Here is a 21,063-nt window from a genome sequence, read left to right as displayed (position 1 = left end):
AGTCCAAAAAAGTTGTATTAGAGTATCATCTTCTAATGACAAGAGTGTGGGAACTTTATTAATTATTGTTTCTTTGTGATCAAATACTGCAATTTTAAAATTTATTTTAGCCTAAGCTAATTTTATTACTGATTGGCACTTTATCAGGATAACAACAACTTCTTCTTAGCCTTTTTAACTCCTGCGGAATTCTTGGGTCCTAATAATGTGGGCCATATTAAACCCAGAAGTTGGTGAAAACCTGTATTGGAAAAAACCTGGTGACAGCATATACACATTTGTGTGTGGTCAGTAACTCAAGGATTCCTTTTATTTTCAACAATTTATATAACAGTTCTTAGAAGCAGTATGCAAAATGACCATAAAAGATACAATAATTAATACATATTTACATTCTTAAAAATAGTTAAAGTTCACAAAGCTGTCACTATCCTAAATGAGTGTGACACAACAAACTAATGGAAGAATCAGTTTTTCAGATTTAGCCTGAATTGTTCGTTAACAGTCTGACTTTCCAGAAACAACTACACAGTGAGTGCTTGTGCCCAGTGATGTGAGATTTAATTAAAAATTAGTGAGCATTTGAAATTGAATTTTCTTAGCATCTCACAGTTGTACCTAACAGTTTGTAGACCCAATTCAGATATAGTCAGTAAAAATGTTTTAATCAGAGTGAGATTTTTACTAACATGATATGTGTAACCCAGGGTCTTGATAAAAACCCATCCTTAAATGCAGAAATAAGATCAGTCATTGGGAATGTTTTTGTATTGGATCAAATCAATTCAGAATAAATGATTTGGACTGGCTCATTGTTAAGGCTAACGTTGGGGGTCTTGACTCCCCTCCAGTAACCCAGGGCAGTATGACTATCCTGCTAAAACCTTTCCAGAAGAGAGTGTCAAAGGGTATACCTAGTTGTTTTATTTACAGAACTAGAGCGCTCACCTGAGCAGTCTGGGTGCTCTGTTTTCATTGATGGACATTGGATTTACTCTAAGCTTGCCTGCTAAGACGAATTGGAGAGAGATTTCTTCCACAGTGGACCTGGGCAGTGATGAGACTGTCTTGTAAATTTCAGTGACATGCAGGCTTTAAAGTAGGAATATACATGGAAGGTTTTACTTAAAGAAGAGCATCACATTTAAGTAATAAATTTAACAAGTTAAACAATAAAAATCCTAAGCACTTAAAGATTCCAAACTTTTGCAGATGAGGATATTTTAGCCTAGAAACAGATGCCATTGGGAATGAAGTTTTAACCAGTCTCTCCATTCTAAGGCCTGACCACATTTTGTGTTAGAGCAGAGTTAACAGATCTTAATTACAGTAAACAGTTTAGCAAATACTATTAGAGAGTAAAAGGGAATACATGTGTGATGATGACAACAGAGACTTTTAATCACTGTCGCCAGATGGGAAAGGAACAAGTTGTTGTTGTTGTTTTAATTGCACTTTAAAGTATCTTCTTAGTTTTAGGGAAAAGAATCTGAATTAATTTTAGAAGAGGCTGAAAAATTACCTATAAATATAGTAAAGTATTGGCCTTGTGTTCATCTTAGATACTCTTAGAGCTAGTTAGGTTTCTTTTTTAAAAATTGTACAAGCAGGGATCAACACCTCAGAGCGTACTTAAGGGAACCCTTTCCTCAGGGCTTTGTTTTTTACCATGTTAAATTTACTAATGAAGACTTGAGCAAAATGTGGATCTACCATATAGTGGTATGTTTTCACGGTGGAGGGGAGAGGTTCCACAGCTACCACCGGGCATGCTGTCGGCATGGAAGAGCAGCTGGGGGCCAGGTGACAGGATGTCTTTGTGATGTAGTCCACCAGTCTGTTGTACTGCTGTTCGGACAGCCTCTCTCGGGCTCCATCCACCTGGGATCCAAAAATAGAGTCTTTAGTTGCCAAATCCTCATAATGGGACTCCCATGACAAAATTATTCCTTCTGTTTCTGCCTTGATACATCTGTACATCATGCCTTTAGGTCCTCTAATAAAGCCATTTTATTCAAAACGGTGCTTTTTATTTTTCCTCTGAGCTGTGGCGGTGATAACACCGTGCTTCCAGCAGTACAGATGAAGCTCTGCACGAGACTGTTAGGACACCCTCCTTTGAATAGGCGTTTGGGGTTGTGTGAAACTCACATGTCTGAAGTTGGTGATTTGGTAACATTTTACTCATTAACTATTAAACATCTGTCACTGCTCTTTAGGAACCAGCTCAGGAACAAAGGAGAGTGTCTTTCCTCTGCATAAATCAACATTAAACTCGCATCCTGAAGTAAAAGTTCTGTTAGCTTGTCTCTTAAACCTCTTCAGTTTAACAGAAAAAATTCTGGAGAAGAGCACCTCTTTCAAACCAGTGGCTTTGAAACCAGAGCATTAAAAAAATACCTTTTGAACTGTAACATTTTCTGTTTTTATAAACACCAGGATTTAAAGCCAGAGGGGGGAAAAAAACTGGGCAGAGGAAGGGGAAATTTTTATGGAAAAAAAAAGGGAGGATGCAAAGTACATTTATGGTTCATAAAAGTCTGGCCCATCTTCAGTGGAACTCAAATAGGAGAAGGGAGATATACTACCTAAGTTCTTAAGTGAGATTTTTCTGAGAAAGCACCCATCAAAGGCAGTTGGAGCTATAAATTCTTCCCACCCTGAGATGCTGGAGCTATCTAGTGTGTAGATCATGTGGCCTGGGACATTTCCAGTGTAAACCACTGATCTGTGGGAATCAGGTAGCCACTGACCTTTCAGTGGTTCTGTACCTACCAGATGTTGGCAAGACCACTCTGGGTAAGAATTAACAAGGGCTTCTGAGTTCTTAAAGTAGTAGTAATGTAAAGAATTTCTGTGTTTCTGCATAGGGCACGGAAACTGCAGCCAAGGGTGTCTTAAAACCTGTACAAAGCCAGTGGACAGTAAGGAGTAAGGGGCTGCCAGAGAAGTAAGTAGGGCATCCGTTAGAGTTCGGATCGCATGTTTTTAAGCTTGGGAAAGTAAATAAAAGCCCACAAAGTTTCACTGACAGATGAAAGCTGTGTACCACCAGGCAAAAGCCAGAGCTCTGATGATATCATTTGATGGGGTCAGAATTCAGCTGGAAAGCTTTGAAAACACAGAAAGTCTTAATTGCTCCTCCTGAACAGCAGCACAGGAAAACCCGTGCTGTGAGAGGAACCTGGCCAAGGAATAAATTGACCTTCTGACTCATTTTGAGCCTCTCATAAGGGATTTCAATAACGTGCCAGGCATATTAAGCAATTATTACCCTAAAAATGGCTGCATTTAACCAAGAAAAGCAAATGCTGATTTTAAAAAAATCTGAATCCTGCCACATTTCAATATACTGAATGATGTCATCTACAAATTAATTCCTTCCAAATTTCAAAGGAGCTGTGTTTCCTAGTATCTAAAGCAAAAAAACAAAACAAAAAAACCATCAGAAAAAGCATTTTATATAAAGATCTTAAAGTACTGTTCTTAGTTTTCCCTGGAAGACGGCAGGTAGACTTCTTAACCCAAGTTTACATCTATGGATTAGCTTTGTACGTGACTAGTCCTGACCGACGTTGAAGAAAAGTCCCCGTGATAAGCAGCACCACTGAGTGATTCCCCCACCTCGATCTGCACATAGACTGGGTCAGCACTCCTAAGGAAGGGTGTACGGTCTCAGAAAAGAAATGGGCGTTTTGTTCTAAAGTTGGGGTCTCCTTTGGGGTGAGTGGGGAAGGGGGTTAGGGTTTGGACACCGGGCTGAAGGGGCAGTTATTTCCTGTTTCTTGGGAGTTGAGGGGGGACGTAAAGTGGGACAGATTCAGAGAATTTGGGGCCGAAGGCAAACTGGACCTCCACCGTTTGTGTCCTGTGCCAGCACAGCTAGGTGCTGCCGGGTACATGCACAGCTGCCTTGCAGTACTCCTGCCCTCGGTCATCTCTTCCCGCCTCTTCCTCCTGAATCCCAGTCCCCTGTCCTCCCGAGTACTGGTGGAAGACCGGCGTTGAGCATGGCGTCCAGAGCGTCAGTGCTTCTGCCTCTGACTCGGTGACCCCATGGTCTCAGTTAACCTTGGCAACTTCTAGGAGTGGTGACTCCAGCTATCATCTCACTCACCCCTAGAGAAGCAGGTCTGTTCCTTCCCAGCTATGTTAATCCCCACAGCACCCCCTCAAACAAAAGCCAGAGGGAGAACGATCACAGTTGAAGACAGTAGAGACAGTTTAACGGCAAAAGCTGAATCTCGAGTCTCAGTTTAAGATACGAAATATTTCCCAAGCAGCTAAGGAACAGTGATAGAGATATTCCTTAGGGCCTTGGAAGTTTCTCGTTAGGGACCAACAACTTGAAGATAATGATACTATCCCTTGCCAAATCCTGTAGCCAGATCACTGCTGCTTTATTGTCAATTGGATCAGAAGATTTTGGCAGATCTAAAGTCAGCCTGGACATCTGACCTCTGTTTATTCCCAGAAAGTCATCAACTCGAAGCAGCAATGTACGCCTAGTGCCAAGCCCCAGCTTAAAGCCCGACTGATTAGCATCCAAGAAGCTAGAGAAATCTCGGGAGTTGTTGTGGTTGGCTGCCTTCCCGCTTCTCAAATAATTTTACCCAAACTGATGTGAGGGAGACACAGGCTCCCTCACCAGGAAGAAAATAAAGAATTGGGGAGGATCTGCTGGAGGCAGGTTTGCTGTCCTTTCCTGGGGCCACTCAGTCCTCAGGTTGGGACCAGCAGGCCCCAGCTTGCCACTGACCTACACTCCCCGTGCTGTGTGGAAAAACGGGTGAGCTTCTTAGGCCAACTGGAACCCCATGGATCAGGCAGTCAGCAGGGAGGCAGGAACAGAGCAGTTTTCCACTGGGTGCACCTGCTCACCGCTGGACTGTAGGAAGCTGGCGTCGCTCTTGTCGGGGCTCACCCCTGACACCCAGTGGGCCCTGCCTGGGCCTGTATCCCATGTCAACTTCTGTGTGGTCAGGAGCCAGCATGCAGTACAGGAGCAGGCCCGGCTGTGGTCAGGGAGCTGCCCCAAGAGCCCAAGCAGCGTCCCAGGAGGGACCCCACAGTACTTCTGGGATGGGGATGTGCCCCGCGGGAGAGGGAACACAGAGCCACACAGAGTACAGTGCAGCGGGAGGAAAGAGATTCATGCACAAAATTTTGACCCCTGCAGTCTTGGAGTGGGAATGGGGGAGTGAGTTAGGCCTCCTTCCTGGCTCATGAACTTGTTTCCTGATCCCTCACTTCTGTGGCGGTCCTCTCCTGTGCCTCCAGACTGCTCGGCAGACTTGGGCCTGCTTTGTGGAGCAGCAGCACGGAAATGCTGCCTCGGCCCTGGCCCTTGTGGGACACACCTGTTCTGGAGCCCTGCTGTCCTATCTACTTCGGCACTGGCCCCTTGATGACAGACAGGCCTCATCCAGCTATGACCAGCATAGCCCCAGGCCTCGAGTCCACCTGGCCGACTGCTGGGTTCCCCTCTGGAAGGCTCACATACACACCTGGGCCGAGTCTTCCCAACTTCCTTCTGCACGGGCCCCCTTGTGCCCCCACACCGCTTCCTCTGGCCGCCCTCCTAGTCTCCAGCAGCCGCTCCACGGGCTGCAGGCTCAGCTGCCCAGTTACCCGCAGTCAGCCTGCATCTTGGCTTCCCCGGCAGTTAGCCACGCAGTCACCCTGTTTTCTGACATGTACCTCCACGTCACAGGCCACTCGTGGCTGCCTGAGCTGCACGATGAGCAGGTTGTTTTGCTTGCTGTCCTGTGCGCAGTCGATCTCCGTGACAGGGAAGGCCTGCTGCTGCGTGTCCTCACTGACACTCACCACGAAGAGCACTTCCGAGGTCAGCAGCAGGCACCCTTCATGCTCCTGGCCCGAGCCCCTCACCAGAACCACATCCAGGGCCATGTGGACTTCTGGTCTGCCCAGGGACTGAAGCATTTTCCTGTTTCAAAGGAGAATAGTGAGGCTAGAAGCCAGTTTGGGAAAGATGGTCCTGTACCAGCACACACTGTACCAGGAGCCGGGGCGTCCTTACACAAAGCCCCCCAAGGGCAAAGGGCCCTGCCAATTATTAACTTTTGGTTCAAATGTAATTGTCCCTTTGATTCTCAAGCTGATTCTGGTCAATCGAATCCAGCTTCTCCTTGGGGACAAAGATTCCCTCGGCTGGCTAGCTCCTTTTCTTCCCATTAGAAACGTCACCCCTGATTAGAACGCTGGTTTCCTAGAGAGACCCCGGTCCCCTCACAGGCCTAGGCTCCTCTGTCAGCCTCCCTCCGAGGGGGCGCGGCAGAGGTGCCCCGCATCTGGGGCAGCAGCCTCTCCCTCGCACTATGATGGCCTCACGCTGCCTGAGATGCTGAACGCGGCCTCTCCTCTTGGGCTCCCTTGGAAGTAGAGCCTGTTAGCTTGACAGCAAGCCAGGCCCTGTTAATATGCATGTGCAGCTGAACAAGTGTCTAGATCATTTTACCAGACATATTTGACGTGGCTGTTTGGGGCCCGGTCGGCATGTAGATCACTTGGCTGATAGCGCTGTTTGGGAAGCTGAGAAAGTCCAGCTCCGTGTAAAATACCTGTGGTAAGAGAAGTAAGGGAGTTTTACTAGTTGTTTTCTGGAAACCAGTTCCACGCTGGAGTGATGTCATCTGCTTACAGCCAATCCATAAAACACTACAGATCCAAAATGACGTCACATCTTTGAAAGCAGTCATATATATAGATAATCGTTAAACACTGCAGTGCTCCGAACTCTGGTGATCTTACACTAGCTATGAACTGAAAAGTGAATGAAGGACGGTCCAAGCATAGACTGGACTGGCAATTAATGGAACGCTCCTGGGACTAATTGGTCCTGAGCAACAGCTCACACAGCGTTACAATTTATGTGATGAAACAGTCAAGATTGTTAGCTGACTTCCTTGCTTAATGTTACAATACTTCTGTATCTGGGCTGGGCAAACAATAAAAAACACAACACACAGAGATGCACACAAAGGCACATGGTTTGCCTAGATACAGTATTTCGGTGACTTAATCCAGCTGTTAAACACGGATCCATATACATTTATGAGCACTCGTGGGGCCGCTGGTTTATTACACGCTCTCCTGGTGCCGGCACCAAACGAGGACACCCGGCAGCACCACGCAGGCCTCCAAAGAGACTCCAGAACCAAAGATGGTACAGCATGTGTGCCTCCCGAGGGCTTGTAAATGTTTATAAACGAGGCATAGTCATTAGACTGAGAGTTAGTGGTTTGTAAAACCTTCAGTGCGGTAATAAAAGTTTTACAAGAATGATGGAAAGCAACAAGCCACGTGAAGCTCTGCTCTGAGATGCTCTGACCTAAGGGAGAGGTCCTCGCCCTGGGAGGCTCATGGCGCGGAACAAAGGAGTTTATGAAGGCTGGGCTGGGGTCTGCGGCACCAGGGACGCCGTTTACGAATGTGTAAGCATCGGATAAAGGGCTGTGGCAGTTCTTTGTGCCCCGTTCCCTGTGAGTGAAAATGTCATTCACAGAAGGAGAGAGGCAGAGAGACAGAGAGACAGAAAGGAGGAGGGAGAGGGGAAAAGCCAAGAGGAACACATGTTCGGTCTGTGTGGTCTCTTAAAGGAGCCCCTCCGGATGGCGGCCTGAGCGTGGGCGTTCGTCTCCCGCTCTCCTCCCCTCAGCAGCTCCGTGGACGTGCGGGTGCAGGATGCCTGCGGTGAAGTGTACCCCAGACGGCAGGGCCGGAGGCAGAGGCCTCGCGTGTCTGACAGCCCAGCCCTCCTACAGCCTGCGAGAGTGGCCAGACAGCCGGCTTCAGGACCAGAATGAGGCCACCGAGGGTAGGTAAAAAGGTGACAGTCGCAGTCACCTGTTCATCAAGGCGCTTTCGTCTGCTTTGCCAAGATGCGGAAAATCACACGGGGGGAGGTGCCTCCTGCCGCACACCCATCACTCCTGTGTGCACACAGGTGTACGAGCGGCCCCGGTGCCCCACCATCCCAGAGCAGGCGGTGCCACAAACCCCAGCTCCCCGCAGCCGTCTGCTTGGGGAAAGGGTTTCCAGGGACTCGGCCCAGGGGCCACACCACAGTCTCAGAAGCAGGGCTCTGTGGGCGGGTGTGTGCAAACCCACGTACACACGTGTGCATACACACGCTCCTCTCTCTCCAAATACATACACGCTGCCTACAGATAACTCTTCCTGCCTTAAAACCCACTTTGCCTTTCAAACTGGTCACCAGGAAAAGTAATCATCTGTCCTCTGCTTCAGTATTTTCTACATAGTGCTCTCAACTGGTTACTTCTCACGAAAGTCTGCTTTATTAGATGTACTGTAAAAAGATTCTGTGAGATAGACAGAATGAAATTACAAGCTGATTTCCTGGGCCTTTAACGATTATAATTTATGATCAGGAGTACGATTCTACTCTTTGCACAAGTAAGTGTAAGGAGGTGAGAAAGACCGCTATTTACTATTTGTAGATGCAGCCATCTTATTCTCACTGCTTTGCCACGTAAAGGCCTAGATTAACTCGGAGTCCCTGGGGCAACAATGCGAATTAATCGGCAGTGTCTGAGCTGGCCTGTCAGGTGCTTCGTGACTTACCGTAGCCAGTCTGGGACACGAGCTCCGCAGCTCCTCCGATGGGCTTTGTGAACACTCCCATGATTCCTTTCCCCACGCCCGAGATGACACCCTTGGCCTTGTGTCCGGCTGAAGCCTGAGCGTCGGACGTTCTCTGGAAGTTCTGCATGGGCTGATCGACTATGCCGGCCACTGCACCTGAAACACGGCAAGAGCCTCCAGTGAGGACTGAGGCTGACAGTCCTGAGAGAGCAGAAACCTCAATCCAGAACACGGTTTTGTTTGGATTGAAGATAAAGATGCACCCTGCTTATAAAGTTCTTTCCTGTGCACTTAAAGTCATCAATTCTGTAAGTTCACTGAGCACGGAGTTAGACATTTATGATCTTCACCAGAACATAAAATCCAGACTGGGTTTTTGGTCCATCACAGGTAGGATCTGTGAAGTCCAGTTCAGAATTTGATAAACAAGTCAGACTATTCTGTCTGGATGACAAAGGGGAGAGAGCAAGCCTGCTCAGCCTGATAAATTTTCACTGGACCGGGAGGGTGAGAAAATTGGAAGAGACCATCCCCTTTCCATGGTCTCCCTTTTAATAACGATAAGAGCAATTCTTTAATAATATTAATAAATGAATAGATAAGAGTAATTGTCAACATACAGCAATTATTTCTACTATAGTTGATCTGGTTTGAGTGCTTGCTGTGTGCTGGGGGACTACACTGACTGTTACTTGTATGAGATCATTAATCCTCACAATCCTAGGAGTCAGACATGGTTTTTATCCTCAGCCCCTAGATAAGGCTGCTGAGCACAGAGAGGTTAAGGAGTTTGTCCCCAAGGTCACACAGTTGTCCCATGCTCGAGCCAGGATTTGCATCTAGAGAGACGAGAGTCCCAGCCCAGCTCTAAACCACTGAGCTATTCACTGATCCTGTTTATAAAAGAGGCTCTCTGTCCTGCCAGTCTTAGAAAACCTTCCTTCCTTCCTACTTCAATTGAGGTTTGGCCGCTTACTCTTCACTTCGGAGCAGCTACCCAGAGGGCAGCCTGGTCAGGTATCCTGGAGGGCGAACCCCTCAGCCTCCTTCAAGGTCCTTTGTCCTTGTCCTCTTACTTTGAGGGGCCCCTGAGGATCTAGTAAAGGTCTCACCGGTCCCAGGTTTGTTTGTTTCACCTTTTCCCCCCACCCCCAGTGATGGACTGGAGAGTTCTCTAGCTCAGTAAGAGGTAAAAATTTCATTACAGTTCTTGACAGAATTTTGTTTTCAACTCAGTCCTGCTAGGATTAATGGAAAGAGGATGGAGAATGCACAGTCCCCCTGGTAGAAATTTCAGTACATGTCAAAACCCATTATTCCAAATGCCGCTAACTCTAAGTCTCCTGGGTAAATGGAGATTTCCAGGTCTCTGTTAATGACCTGCTAATTTCAAGTAATATTCCCCTGAACAAAATCCAGTAAAACAAAGGCCAGTTCCTTCAGGTCAATTGTAAGGGGAATGTTCTTCATAGATTCCATTCCTCTGAATTTGGACAGAGCCATTTAAATTTATGTATTGACAGATTAAGAATGACCTGGGGCGACGGGTCCGTTTCTCAGCCTAGAGCAAAGCTTCCCAAACCTTCTCAACAACTGAATGGGGAGGCAGAGGAAGCTGCTCCCATGTGGGCCCAGCTGCCCTGGCTGTGGAGGGCCAAGGGGTCACTGCGGCAGCGCCCTTGGACACCCCATCCTGGCACTCAGGCTGCAGGGCTCGCCTTGTGCGTTTAGAGGGAGGGCTGTGATGTTCTGCTGTCCATCCATGAGGTCAGGAGTCGGAGCAGCTGGGAAGTGTCAGTGGGGGGTGGTGGCCGCATTGGTGCATGCCAGACCACAGGGTCTTCTCTTCAGATCATCTCGGAGTAGACAGTTCAAAGGGAATAGCATCAACTCAAAGAATACAGCTTTTGTAACGTCATTATCTGATTTCTTTGAAGCATCTCCATGCCTAAGTCAGTAGGAAAGCAGAGGTAAATACAAACTCACCAACAGGTTAAATTATCTAAGAAATGCCTCTTCTAAAGGGCAGATTTCCATTCAGACTATTAAAATTGAGTTGAGGGGCCGGTGGTTACTTCATGGAGAAACCTCCACTTCCCTTTAACGTGCCAGGCCTACTGTACAAGGAACCTAGAGCCTTGATGGCCGTGGGTACCCATACAGAGCTCTAACTTCTCACTTCTACCTGCCTAAGTGCAAACAGGTATCCCAGTGAAACTCCCCTTTGATCTTCCACTTTCTCCAGCCACCAGCCACCAGCCACAGGGAGGGCTCAGTAACCGTGACTTTGATAGATCAGCTATTTGGGCAGCCCAGAGAGTGGAAAATCTGAACCTCATGACAAGGTGTTAGATTCTCAGAGGTAGAGAAGGAGCTGTCAGATCACACGCCCTCACCCAGCACCAGACCCTGGAGGGGGAAAGCTGGCCTGTCACACACACCGACACCTCACTGGTCACCAGGTGCGAGCCGGAGACCAGAGAGGCCGTGAGAGACCAGCAGCCATTTCGTGGTGTCTGCGGCCCTGCCCCGAGAGAGGCAGCTTCTCTTAGGGCTTCAGAAGGCTCTCTTAGTTAGTATAATCCAGCTAAATCCCACAACTGGTAAATTATTTACTGCCATATACTTGAACTCTGCTCTTAGTAGTGGAAACTGATCCCCAAACTTGTCTGTTGGCATCGGGCCCACGGGGTGGGCGGCCACATGGAGACGGCTGTGATGTGACGAAGGGAGGTGCGGAAGGAAGCACGCCTTGGAGGGGAGTTTCCGTGCACCCTGCGTGTGGGGGGCAAGGCAGAGGCTGGGGGCTGTTTCCTTCGCTGGAGGAGGAAGGCTTCCTTTGTTAGGCAAGGCAACTGAACAGGCCCTCCCTCACCTCTTCCAGGACCAGCTCCCCAGCCTTAGGCAGAAACCCTGCTGGCTCGTCTCTGAAGGTTCCTGCCTATGTGGCCATTTGGTGCTGTAATTTCATTTTGGACACTTTTTTAAAATCATAACAGGCCCTAAGGCAGGATGCCACAGCGCACCGCTTCAGAGACAAACCAGACCCTCCACACAGAGTGTATTAGGGATTCCAGCTTGAGGCTAGAACAGAAGCACTTCTGTTATTCCCAAATTCCCCGCTGACTGCAACCTGCCCGCTGATGGCCGGTAGTGGCATCAGAGCGACTGCCGGTAAATGCGGAGTCCTTCCTCACTCCAGGGCAAACGTCCTGGCTCACCTGGTAGAAGCCTATTTTGTTGGGATTCCGAATGGCAGCCTGAGCGTGGCCGTGGACATGGAGGGTGCGGCTGCCGGGAGATGCAGCAGTGCTCTGGCCGGCAGGCAGCAGCCCGAGAGAAGGGGAGCAGAGGAGCAAGCGCTGACATCCTGCCTCTGGTATTCACGGGAGAGAAGTCCTGGCTGGGAGGGAACGTGGAGGAGTGTGACACGGAGCTCACTCCTATCCTCTCTCCGCGCAGACTCCAGGGTGCAGGGGAAAGGGGGTTGTTAGGGGAGCAGATCCGGCAAATGTGGGGAAGCCTTATTACCAGCTCCGTAGGCTAACCAGAGTTTTCCCCAAAACCACTGCTTTCTCGAAACTGGGGGTGCTCATCCAAGCGCCTGGGCGGCATCCCTCGGCCAGCTGACACTTCCTTGCTGACTCGGCACGAGGCGGCTGGGCATGGCAGCTAACGACTCCCTTTGATTTTTCAAGTACCTCGTAACACTCCACAGTGTCGCCGTGAGGGCCAAACAGAGGCAAGGAGGCCCACCAAACTCATAAACATTTGGGGAAAATGTGTTTTTCCTACCCTGGAACTTTCAATTGTTCAGTCTCCCCACATCCTGATTGTTTCCAGGCTTGGAGCTTCCCCCCCCCCCCTACCCGGGTGGGTGACATGTGGAAAAGCCCAGGCTCTTGTCCTGCTGGAGGTCTGACCTGGGCGAGTCACTTAACTTCATATCCGTGCCCAGGGCTTGCACATCAAACAGGGTGACACGTGATAATGCTTTGTCAACTCTCGAGTGGTCTTTCAATATATTTTTACTGACTTGGTTAATGTTTCTTCTAGAGGAAGAAACTGAGGAACTAAGATTTTGATTCCACTAAGCATGGGTTTCAAACAAAATGATAATAGCTCTAACTTCAGTCAGACACTTCATTGCACTTAGCAGTTTTAAGCACCATTTCTGGGGATAAATCAAATGCTGATAAACCTGTAATTTCCTAGGTGAGGGGACTTGACTGGTCCTACTCCTCCTCTTGTCTTCCTGCCACACATCAGGTAGTTCTAGGACTGGACGTTTTGAGATGACCCAGTGATTAAGTGGGACAGAGAGTTCTTGAACTCCCGGAAGGAAGGAAGCTGGTTTGAATCAACTCAGAGGTGCCCACTGGGAACTAAGAATGTCGGAGGAGCATGGCGACGGGCCGCCTGCTCAGGGTGCGCAGCTGGAGGCGGGGCTCCTGGGGGCCCGGGGTCAGGCCGTGCCGGCAGGTGCAGCCAGCGCACGCCTAGGAGGGATTTCTGCCATCCACAGAACTCTGAGGCTTTTGTAAATTATCAGAGACGCAGAAAGACTGTGAGCCCACTGAAGTTTCACAGACAGACTAACGGATTCCCTCGCGTGGATGCGGACGTACAAGACGTGAGACAGCAAAGATCAGTGTTTTAGGACTTTCTAGTCTGGTTAACAACAGGCGCCGAATTAAAAAAGTGGGACACCGCAGAGGGAGGATCGTGGCTCCTCACGTAACGGATTTCTGCCATCAGGCACCATTTCACAGAGTGGCAACTCCAAGATGGCCTCAGTCACTCCCTGTGGTTCCAGCAACTTCATCCCTTGAGCTAAAGCTTTATAAAGCAAGACCCCTCCTGCCATTGCTTGCATGTCACTCTTTGGGGGGACGCTCTTTGAAATGAGGTAACTATTACAGTTTCTTTGCTACCAGAACCCAGTAACGAGCACGCGTGGTGCTGTTTACCAAACATGGATGCTTCCCCTGGCGCAGGTCACTATTGTTACCTCTAATCACGTTATTACCAGCCCCAATTTACAAAGGAGACACCCAGGTTCACAGAAGAGAAGAACCTGCCTGAGGTCACATAAAGGAGCTGGACACCCCAGCCTGGGTCCGCTGGCCCCTCAGGAATGTGGCTCGCTCCCACGCCACACGCCTTCCCGGGAGCAGCCACCCTGGCCTCCGGGCTGCGCGTCTACCCAGAAGTTCCATCCCAGGTCACAGGCAGTTTCCACGCGTCATCACACGACAGTGCCCCACGCCCCAGAATATTATGATTTAAACAGTTTCCAGTAACTTAACCTGAGCTTGTAACATCTTACTACTTCCTCCCGGGGCCTCGGCTGGCTGCGCGAGCTGCGGCCAGAACTGCAGACTGGAGAGAGGACAAATCCTTTCAAGCTCCTCTCGCCTGACCTCTGCTCTCCCCGCTCTGGGGCACTTTGATCTCCCTGAGATGCACACGCCTTCCGATGTGCAGCAGGCCGGCTGCCAAGCAATACGGTTTTAAATTCCTTTGCAAACAAATAAACAAAAGATACCCTTGAAAATCCTGCTCTGCAAAATTTCAGCTCTGAAGCTTCCTTTTTATAGATTTTTCCAAAGCAACTTATTTTTTGAACATTTGTAGTCCTTGGAAATATCCATGGCAGTCTTCACTTCTAACTATACCATCTGGCTGCTCAACAAACGGTAATTGCTCTGAGTCAGGCTGAGCCTACACTCTTGAAACAAAATAAAGGGAAGAAGTGGGCTCCTCACTGAAGTTTATGTGACATTTGCACGTTGCTTGAGTGCTTCTTGAAGGTGAGCGTCGGCAGTATGTGCATGGTGGAGAGGGCGCGGCACAAAATCTGCCGGTGACCGTGACAGGGAACAGCAGCTGTGTGCTGCCGTCCTTGTGCTGACACCCCCATGCCTAAGGAAGGACACTTATGTGGGGGGGAGGGTGGTGGAGCGTGGACATCTGTGCCGGCAAGCCTCTCTCTGGGGCAGGTCTTAGGACGGCCCCGTCACCGCAGGCAGTATGAAGGCTCTGGAAAGGAGGTCCTGTCCCGGTGCCTCATGGATGCAGGGCATGAAGCAGAGGGAGTGCCCTTCCCTCCCTGAGCCTCTGCCTCGCCCTGGCCCGCAGGAAAGATGGAGACTGCACAACCGCCCCTAGTCCTGGGGGACTGGGCACCTGGCCCGCCCACAGAGTCCCAGCGCGGGTCCCCGGTGGCCACTTACCGAGCAGGCTGATGCCCAGGTGGGACAGGCCCTGTCGCAGCCCCTCGCCCAGGCTCTCCGGCAGCTGCCGCCGCCACTCCTCCTGCCGGTTGTAGTGCTCTTCATCCAGCGAGAGGCGGTCCATGTTCCGGGCCAGGCTCGTGGCCAGGTTGGTGATGGAGGTGAGGGTACCTGAGGGCACAAGAGCACGTGGGTTGGCCTTACGGTCACATACATGGTGGGCCCCTGGGGAGCGGTCCTCACAGGGCTGGTGGGGGGGGAGGGGTGCCTTCGGGACCTGGCCAAGTGGTGAGTGACAGTGGCTTCCTCTGGGCAGCGTGAAGCAACGGCCTGAAGAAAACGAGGTAAAGATTAACACTTGCTCGTAAGGGTGATGGCAACGCCTCAAAATGGGTCGGATGGGAATCTCTTTTGCCAGAAAAATGCCCAGAGTTTCAGACGCAAGTAGCAGTCACTGTTGTTCGATTGTCAAACAATAGTTTTGAAGTCCTCACCGAGGCCCAGTTCTGAAGGTTAAAATTGGCTCTCATTTTAAAGGCTAAGGTCATGCTGCTGAAGCTTAGATTGTAAAGAAATATTTCTATTTAGGAATAAACTTTATTCTCTCCTCCTTTGGGCACAGCAAAGGGAGACTCTGAATTGCGGACATTCTGAGGCAACAGTGGTTGGTGCCGCACAGAATACGTGCAGTTTTGATCCTCGGGATGTTCACTGGAAAATGTGAGGACAACACAGGAGAGAAGACACGGGAAAGCCATGACTACGTCAGGTTCCCCGGCAAGTCTGTACGGGTCTCAGTGAGGCCACACTGAAAGACATCAGTGGGCAGATCCCGACACTAAGGAGTTCACTCAGCTGTGAGAGGCTATCCGGTTCCAAGAAGGGATGGAAGGTGTCGCTTTTGCCGCTGCATCTTTACCAGTAATCTGAAAAGTCCTTGCGCACACGCAGACACCAGCAAACGGAACAGATTTCACTAAGGGAAGGAGGGAACAAGTGTAAAAACCATTCGGTGAGTCAGTTCGCTAAAATTACCGCAGGCTTCAGCTTAGCAGGTGTCGGTTGTCTTATTTGAAAATAAAAACAAGAGAACCACAAAGACTCAAGTGTCAGGAGTGAGAAACCCGCCAGTGACTCATCTGTGAGCTTGTCCGGCTCTCAGCTCACAGGCCTCCCGGACGGCTGGGGCCCGGGTGGGGGGGGGGGGGCCTGGCCTCGTCCACACCACTCGGTTTACTGCTCTTGCCCTTCTCCTGACAGCCCCCCTCTAGGACATGGGTGCTCATATTTCAAGCTCCTCTGCTTTTGAGCCTTCTAGAGCCTTCTATAACCTGCCCACTCATAACAGAGTTGCGGCACTGTTGACATTAAAAAGCCTTTTATGGGGGAGAAGCCCTTTGCCCTGTTTTCCCTGCCTCCTGCTGAGAATAAAAGGGGACTCAGATGGCCCTTGTTAGTTCCCGAGTCACTGCCAACCTGACCAAAATATCGTCAGGCACACACAGGGGTAAAACGAAAACATTCCCCTTCATGTAGGCAGCAGTCGGGCTTCTGTGCCCAATGACTTATCCGGGCCACAAGATGGCACTGTTGACGTGGCCTGCCGGGGAAAGCCGGCTGGTCCCCCTCCAAATCTGCTTCCGCGTCAAAACGGATCCGTATCCTTCCAGAAGTTTTGACAACTGTATCTACATTTAAAAAAATGAAGAGGCAACACAGTGTAGGGTTTCTGATGTTTAGCAGAAGTCCTGAACACCTTTCGTATTTCTGTATTTATCGCGTGGAATAACAGTTGAGCCAATGCTGGTTTTCCCCACGGGAGGTTTAAGATTCTGAAGTTTCTGAGACATTTTCACACACTGCAGGCAAGCAGCGATCTGTTTAAAACATAAGACATTAGATGTGAGCTTTGTTACAAATCCAACATTTCATGGCACCCAACCGGGCCAAACAAAGGTAGAGGCACACCGAAGGCCCTGAGAGCTGTGACGTGTTCTTTAAAAAGAAAAAACAAGGGAAGGAATGAACACGGGGCATTATGAAAAGAAACCAAAGTGGCTACCTTTGGAAATGTGCTTTACAAACGACGTTGTCCCTCTGGAGACTCCACTCACGAAGGCTCCCGGGCCTCGGGTCAGCCCCTCGTATGGAAGCCTAAAGAAGTCGGCGATGCCATTCCCGACGCTTCGCACCAGACTCGCAGGGCTGCCGAGGATTTCTAGAGATCCAACCACCCAGCCTGGAAGGGACCAAAGGGAAGGGGTTACTGAAACCTCAAACACAGCAATTTCAACATTTGGGAAAAGTGACCCATTTTCCCTGCAATCCATTTTTCACACTGGAATTGAGAATGTAATAAGGTCCTCTGGAGCGGAATCTGGGAAATAACTCATTCACTGTGAATTCAGAAATGGCAAACTTTCATACTTTATAAATCAAAGTGATCCTTTGGCAGACTCACAAATAGCTTTAATATGACTTCCTCGCCCGAGCCTCCCGTATTCCTGCTAAAAGGGACCTGTGTGCGAGGGGACACACGTTCCCATGCACCCGAGGAAGGGCTATCTCCCAGGGTGCAGGTGTTTGCAGGCTGGGAAGCTGTCTTCAGAACCACCTCAGGGCAGCGGAGGCACCGGGAGGAGGAGGCGGCGCCTGGTCGGGCGGGGGGGAGGCGGCCAGATGCTAAATGGGGTGTTGCAAAGGAGATGCAAAGTTCTGACAAGGATGGAGGAGTTATTTTTAATCTTTCCCAATCCTACCCAGCTGAGTGCTTTCCTTTGGAGCAGAGCTGGAGCCAGACAAATGTCTCCCCTTCACCCCCAGCTTCAGTTGTGTAAACATCGGTGACATGGACATGCTGATTAGGTTAGTGAGAGGGGAGTGTTCCCTTCCAGTGTCCCAGGAGGGGAGCTTTGGATCTGGTTTCCTATTTGAGCGGGGGCTTGCCAGGGGCTGGCCTGCGCAGTGGCCTGACTGCGGTGTACGCTGCCTCGTGGGAACGTGGCTGTGGTGTGAACTCCGCCGTGGCTTCCCTTCACCTTGCTCCCTGGGGACAGGGCTCAGCACTTTCACCCAGAGGACTGGAGGTACTGGCAAGGCCAACGTCTAAGTACAGGATTCTAGACAGGCGACTTCTTCTGGGAACCGAACCGCCTACCACACTGGGGCCAAGAGTGCTCTTGTGCGGAGGCTGTTGGGGACAGGACTCGTGTGGGAGCGAATCCTGCCTCACCAGCAGATTCTTGGAGGATGAGCCCGAGACAGACCCTCGGTCAAGTCACTGATCCCAGAGGGTCAGCAAGGTGTGGCTGCAAGAACCAAGCCAGAGTCTTAAATAGGCTTCCAGGCTCAGCCCCTACAGAGAAAGACACTCTTAAATTTTGAGCCCATTCCTCTTCTCTGGAGCATTAGGAGGATACCACTAGGGTTTAGGTGAAAAGAGGGACTCAGTTCCAGAAGACAAGGACTATAAAGGGGAGGGCCTCGGGTGCCAGACATTCAGTTTACTTAATGCTTATGGTAACTGTGCACATGAAGTACTATTACCTCGCTTTATATAATGATGAGCTAATGACTGGGCTTCTCCCTGGAGTCAGGGGTAGCAGCCTCAGGAAGCAGAGGTGAAGCTGACCTGGTGTTACTCTGTCTCCACCTCCACTCCTTCCAGGCACAAAGAGGAGGAAGTGTGGTTTGAGATTAAGTCAAGTGCTCACAATCTCCCCGATGCTTAGACAAGTGGGCTGGGTTTCCAAACCAGGTTTACCTGATTGCATAGTGCACCCACCCTCTTTCTGTGAGCCCGGGCTGCAATGGGCAGGCAGGGTATTGAGGAAGGTTGTGGAATATCGTTTCCTGGGGGGCTCTCTCTGTAGGTAAAGAGCGAGCAGATTCCCTTTAGCCTGGAATAGTTATAAGGTTCCACCTGTAGGCAGCAAGTTGTTCTAGAAACATCTTAATTCCCCTTCTCTCCATAGATTTCACACACAGATAAAGAAAGAAGAGGGAGATACTGCCAAGCACAGACCATCTACAATGGGTCCTTGGGAGTCAGCAGAGTGGGTGAGAGAGAAGGGATGCCACCCAGCCTCCCCGCCTGGCTCCCTCAGCCACCGGAAGGTGGATATTGTCTTGGGGATGAGGAGCACTGCCTGACGGGAGGGTCGTGTGTGGACCAGAGCTACTTCTCAGCGGCATGGGAGCTAGCCAGAAAAGGGCAGAAAGTATCCGAGGACACTCTTTCTCTAGTTTCCTCCAGAAGCAGATACATCTTTTGCCTATACGTTTGGACATTTTGTTGGAAAAGAGTGTCTGACTTCCCATCAAATTGAGACTTGGCTGTGGAGGGACCCCAGGAAATTAGAAAGCCCACGTTCTTTCCTTCAAATAGAGCTACTCATTTCTAATTAGTTGACTGTTTACTTTTAAAACCTCCTCAAGGTGAATCCACAAACCTCCCTAGAAATGAGATCAGGGTATTCTGACCATCCTAGTCAAGAACCTTCTATTCGAGTTCAGTGGGTGAATCCTGACCCACATGAGATACAGATGCAACTCGTTCATTCCCGGGCCAGCCCTCCCCCTTCTTCTATGAGAATGCTAGTACATTCACTTGAAGCTCTTCTACCTGGGTGCTGGGAACCTGCTACATGGTTCCCATCTTCTCGTTTTGTCTGTAGGTTTTTAGACAGAATTCCCACCAGGCTCTAAAAACTTGGCCCTCTATATTAGAATTTCTTGTCCCAGCAGATAATGAGGTTGGGACAACAGCTTAGAGGATTTTTAGGTGGATTACAAAAAATCCAAACAGAATGTTCTTGTGAAAGCTCATTAAAAACAAAAAACAAAGCAGAGAGAGCATTTTTAGCACACACACAGGCTGCAGGGACATGGCTCCTTGGTGCCATAGTCGGGAGTTTCTCTGCCAGCTCATTACCTACACGGTTGTCCCCCCCCGCCCCCCCCCACCTCAGCATTACGTGGTGGCCTGGTGGGAGGCTTAGTCCTTCCCGGGCCCCACATCAGGGCCCAGTAACTTACGTGCCTGCTTCTCATGTTAAAAGCAAACACTGCCTGAAAGGTTAAGTTTCTGGAATTGTTTATAAATATACCCATCTATTAAATTTGAAATGTTAACTGCTTATTTTTAAATGATTTCTTAGCGAGAAGGAAACATTTTCTTCGTTGTTGTGCAAGCTATCAAAACAATAGTGCAGGCAGGGCCCTCCTCTGATCTTGTCATTTTCAGTTAAGACTTCTGGGTAACCTTATTGACTCTATGAATTTCCTTATGGAGAAAATGTAATCTCACCAGTCTGGCAACAACATGGGTCATTTACTGTTACAGTGTTGAGCTTATATGGGAATGCTTTCACCAAGTACAACGTTGTCGACATTCTCTCCTTTGTTACTCTCAGAACGGAAGGCTGCCATGTTCTTTGCTAGACGGGACCTACAAGACCAGCATTGGTTGGTGTTTGTTGCCTGAATTCATGGGAACATAAGGAGCTGGGTTATCAAACTGAAACCACGTTGGAGTGAATTTAGGTCGGGAACGTGTATTTTGTTGTCAGTTACCACAGACTATTCTGAGACCACTCTGTTCCCCTACACTCAACCTTTAGCACACAGTCCTCACCATACAAGATTCATATTCAAATCACCCTCTGCAGACTTTTCCTTCTCAGATCTGTGGAGAAGCTGAGATACCAACCACTTTCTTCTTGTGGTCTGTCTAGATAGGCAGGGCCACACTGGGTAGGTAGAGGGCTGTTTATGCATCTTAGGAGCACATAAATCCTCTGAATGTCTCACCGAACAGCTACTCATGGACCTTAATGGAGGAAGCCAACAAGCTACAGCTGGATTTCATTTAGGCCCAGGGTCTGAAGAGTGGGGCTAGTTTTCCAGACTGCACTGGTGTGCCCATACAGAGCCTTGGACCAGCAGAGAGCTAAAAAGTGTCTGCTAACTGGATTTAACAGTCTAAGCTGCATCATAGCAAATATAAAAGCTACTATTGGTTGAGTATTTAGTAAGTGCCAAGTGCTTTTATTTTATCCTCTCAGAAATCTTAAAACCCATTTTAGAGATGAGGAAACTGAGACTTAGGGAGGTTCAATAACTTGCCCAAGGCCTTTGGCAGTGGCAGAGTGTGGGTTTAAATCCAGGTCCGACTTGGGTGCCTGGGTGGATCAGTAGT

The 21,063-nt window shown here is 49.4% G+C and overlaps 1 protein-coding gene across 1 annotated transcript in view; it reads right to left on the bottom strand.

The window, feature by feature from the left end:
- Positions 1-277: 277 nt before the first annotated feature.
- The window catches only part of VPS13B (vacuolar protein sorting 13 homolog B), a 770,486-nt gene continuing 749,700 nt past the window's right edge, over positions 278-21,063 (bottom strand). Inside the window, exons 57-62 of the mRNA XM_039218135.1 lie at positions 16,927-17,103; positions 14,865-15,035; positions 8,608-8,784; positions 6,482-6,584; positions 5,701-5,950; positions 278-1,881 (exon numbers count right to left, since the gene is read on the bottom strand). Coding sequence (XP_039074066.1) covers positions 1,633-1,881; positions 5,701-5,950; positions 6,482-6,584; positions 8,608-8,784; positions 14,865-15,035; positions 16,927-17,103 — 1,127 coding nt within the window. The 3' untranslated portion in view covers positions 278-1,632. The remainder of the gene's footprint in view (positions 1,882-5,700; positions 5,951-6,481; positions 6,585-8,607; positions 8,785-14,864; positions 15,036-16,926; positions 17,104-21,063) is intronic.

Source organism: Hyaena hyaena, unplaced genomic scaffold (genome assembly GCF_003009895.1).
Source record: "Hyaena hyaena isolate Hyena2069 unplaced genomic scaffold, ASM300989v1 scaffold_737, whole genome shotgun sequence".
NCBI classification, from domain to species: Eukaryota; Metazoa; Chordata; class Mammalia; order Carnivora; family Hyaenidae; genus Hyaena; species Hyaena hyaena.
Note: the sequence above shows the minus strand (reverse complement) of the source record. Positions and strands in the feature narration are given on the sequence as shown.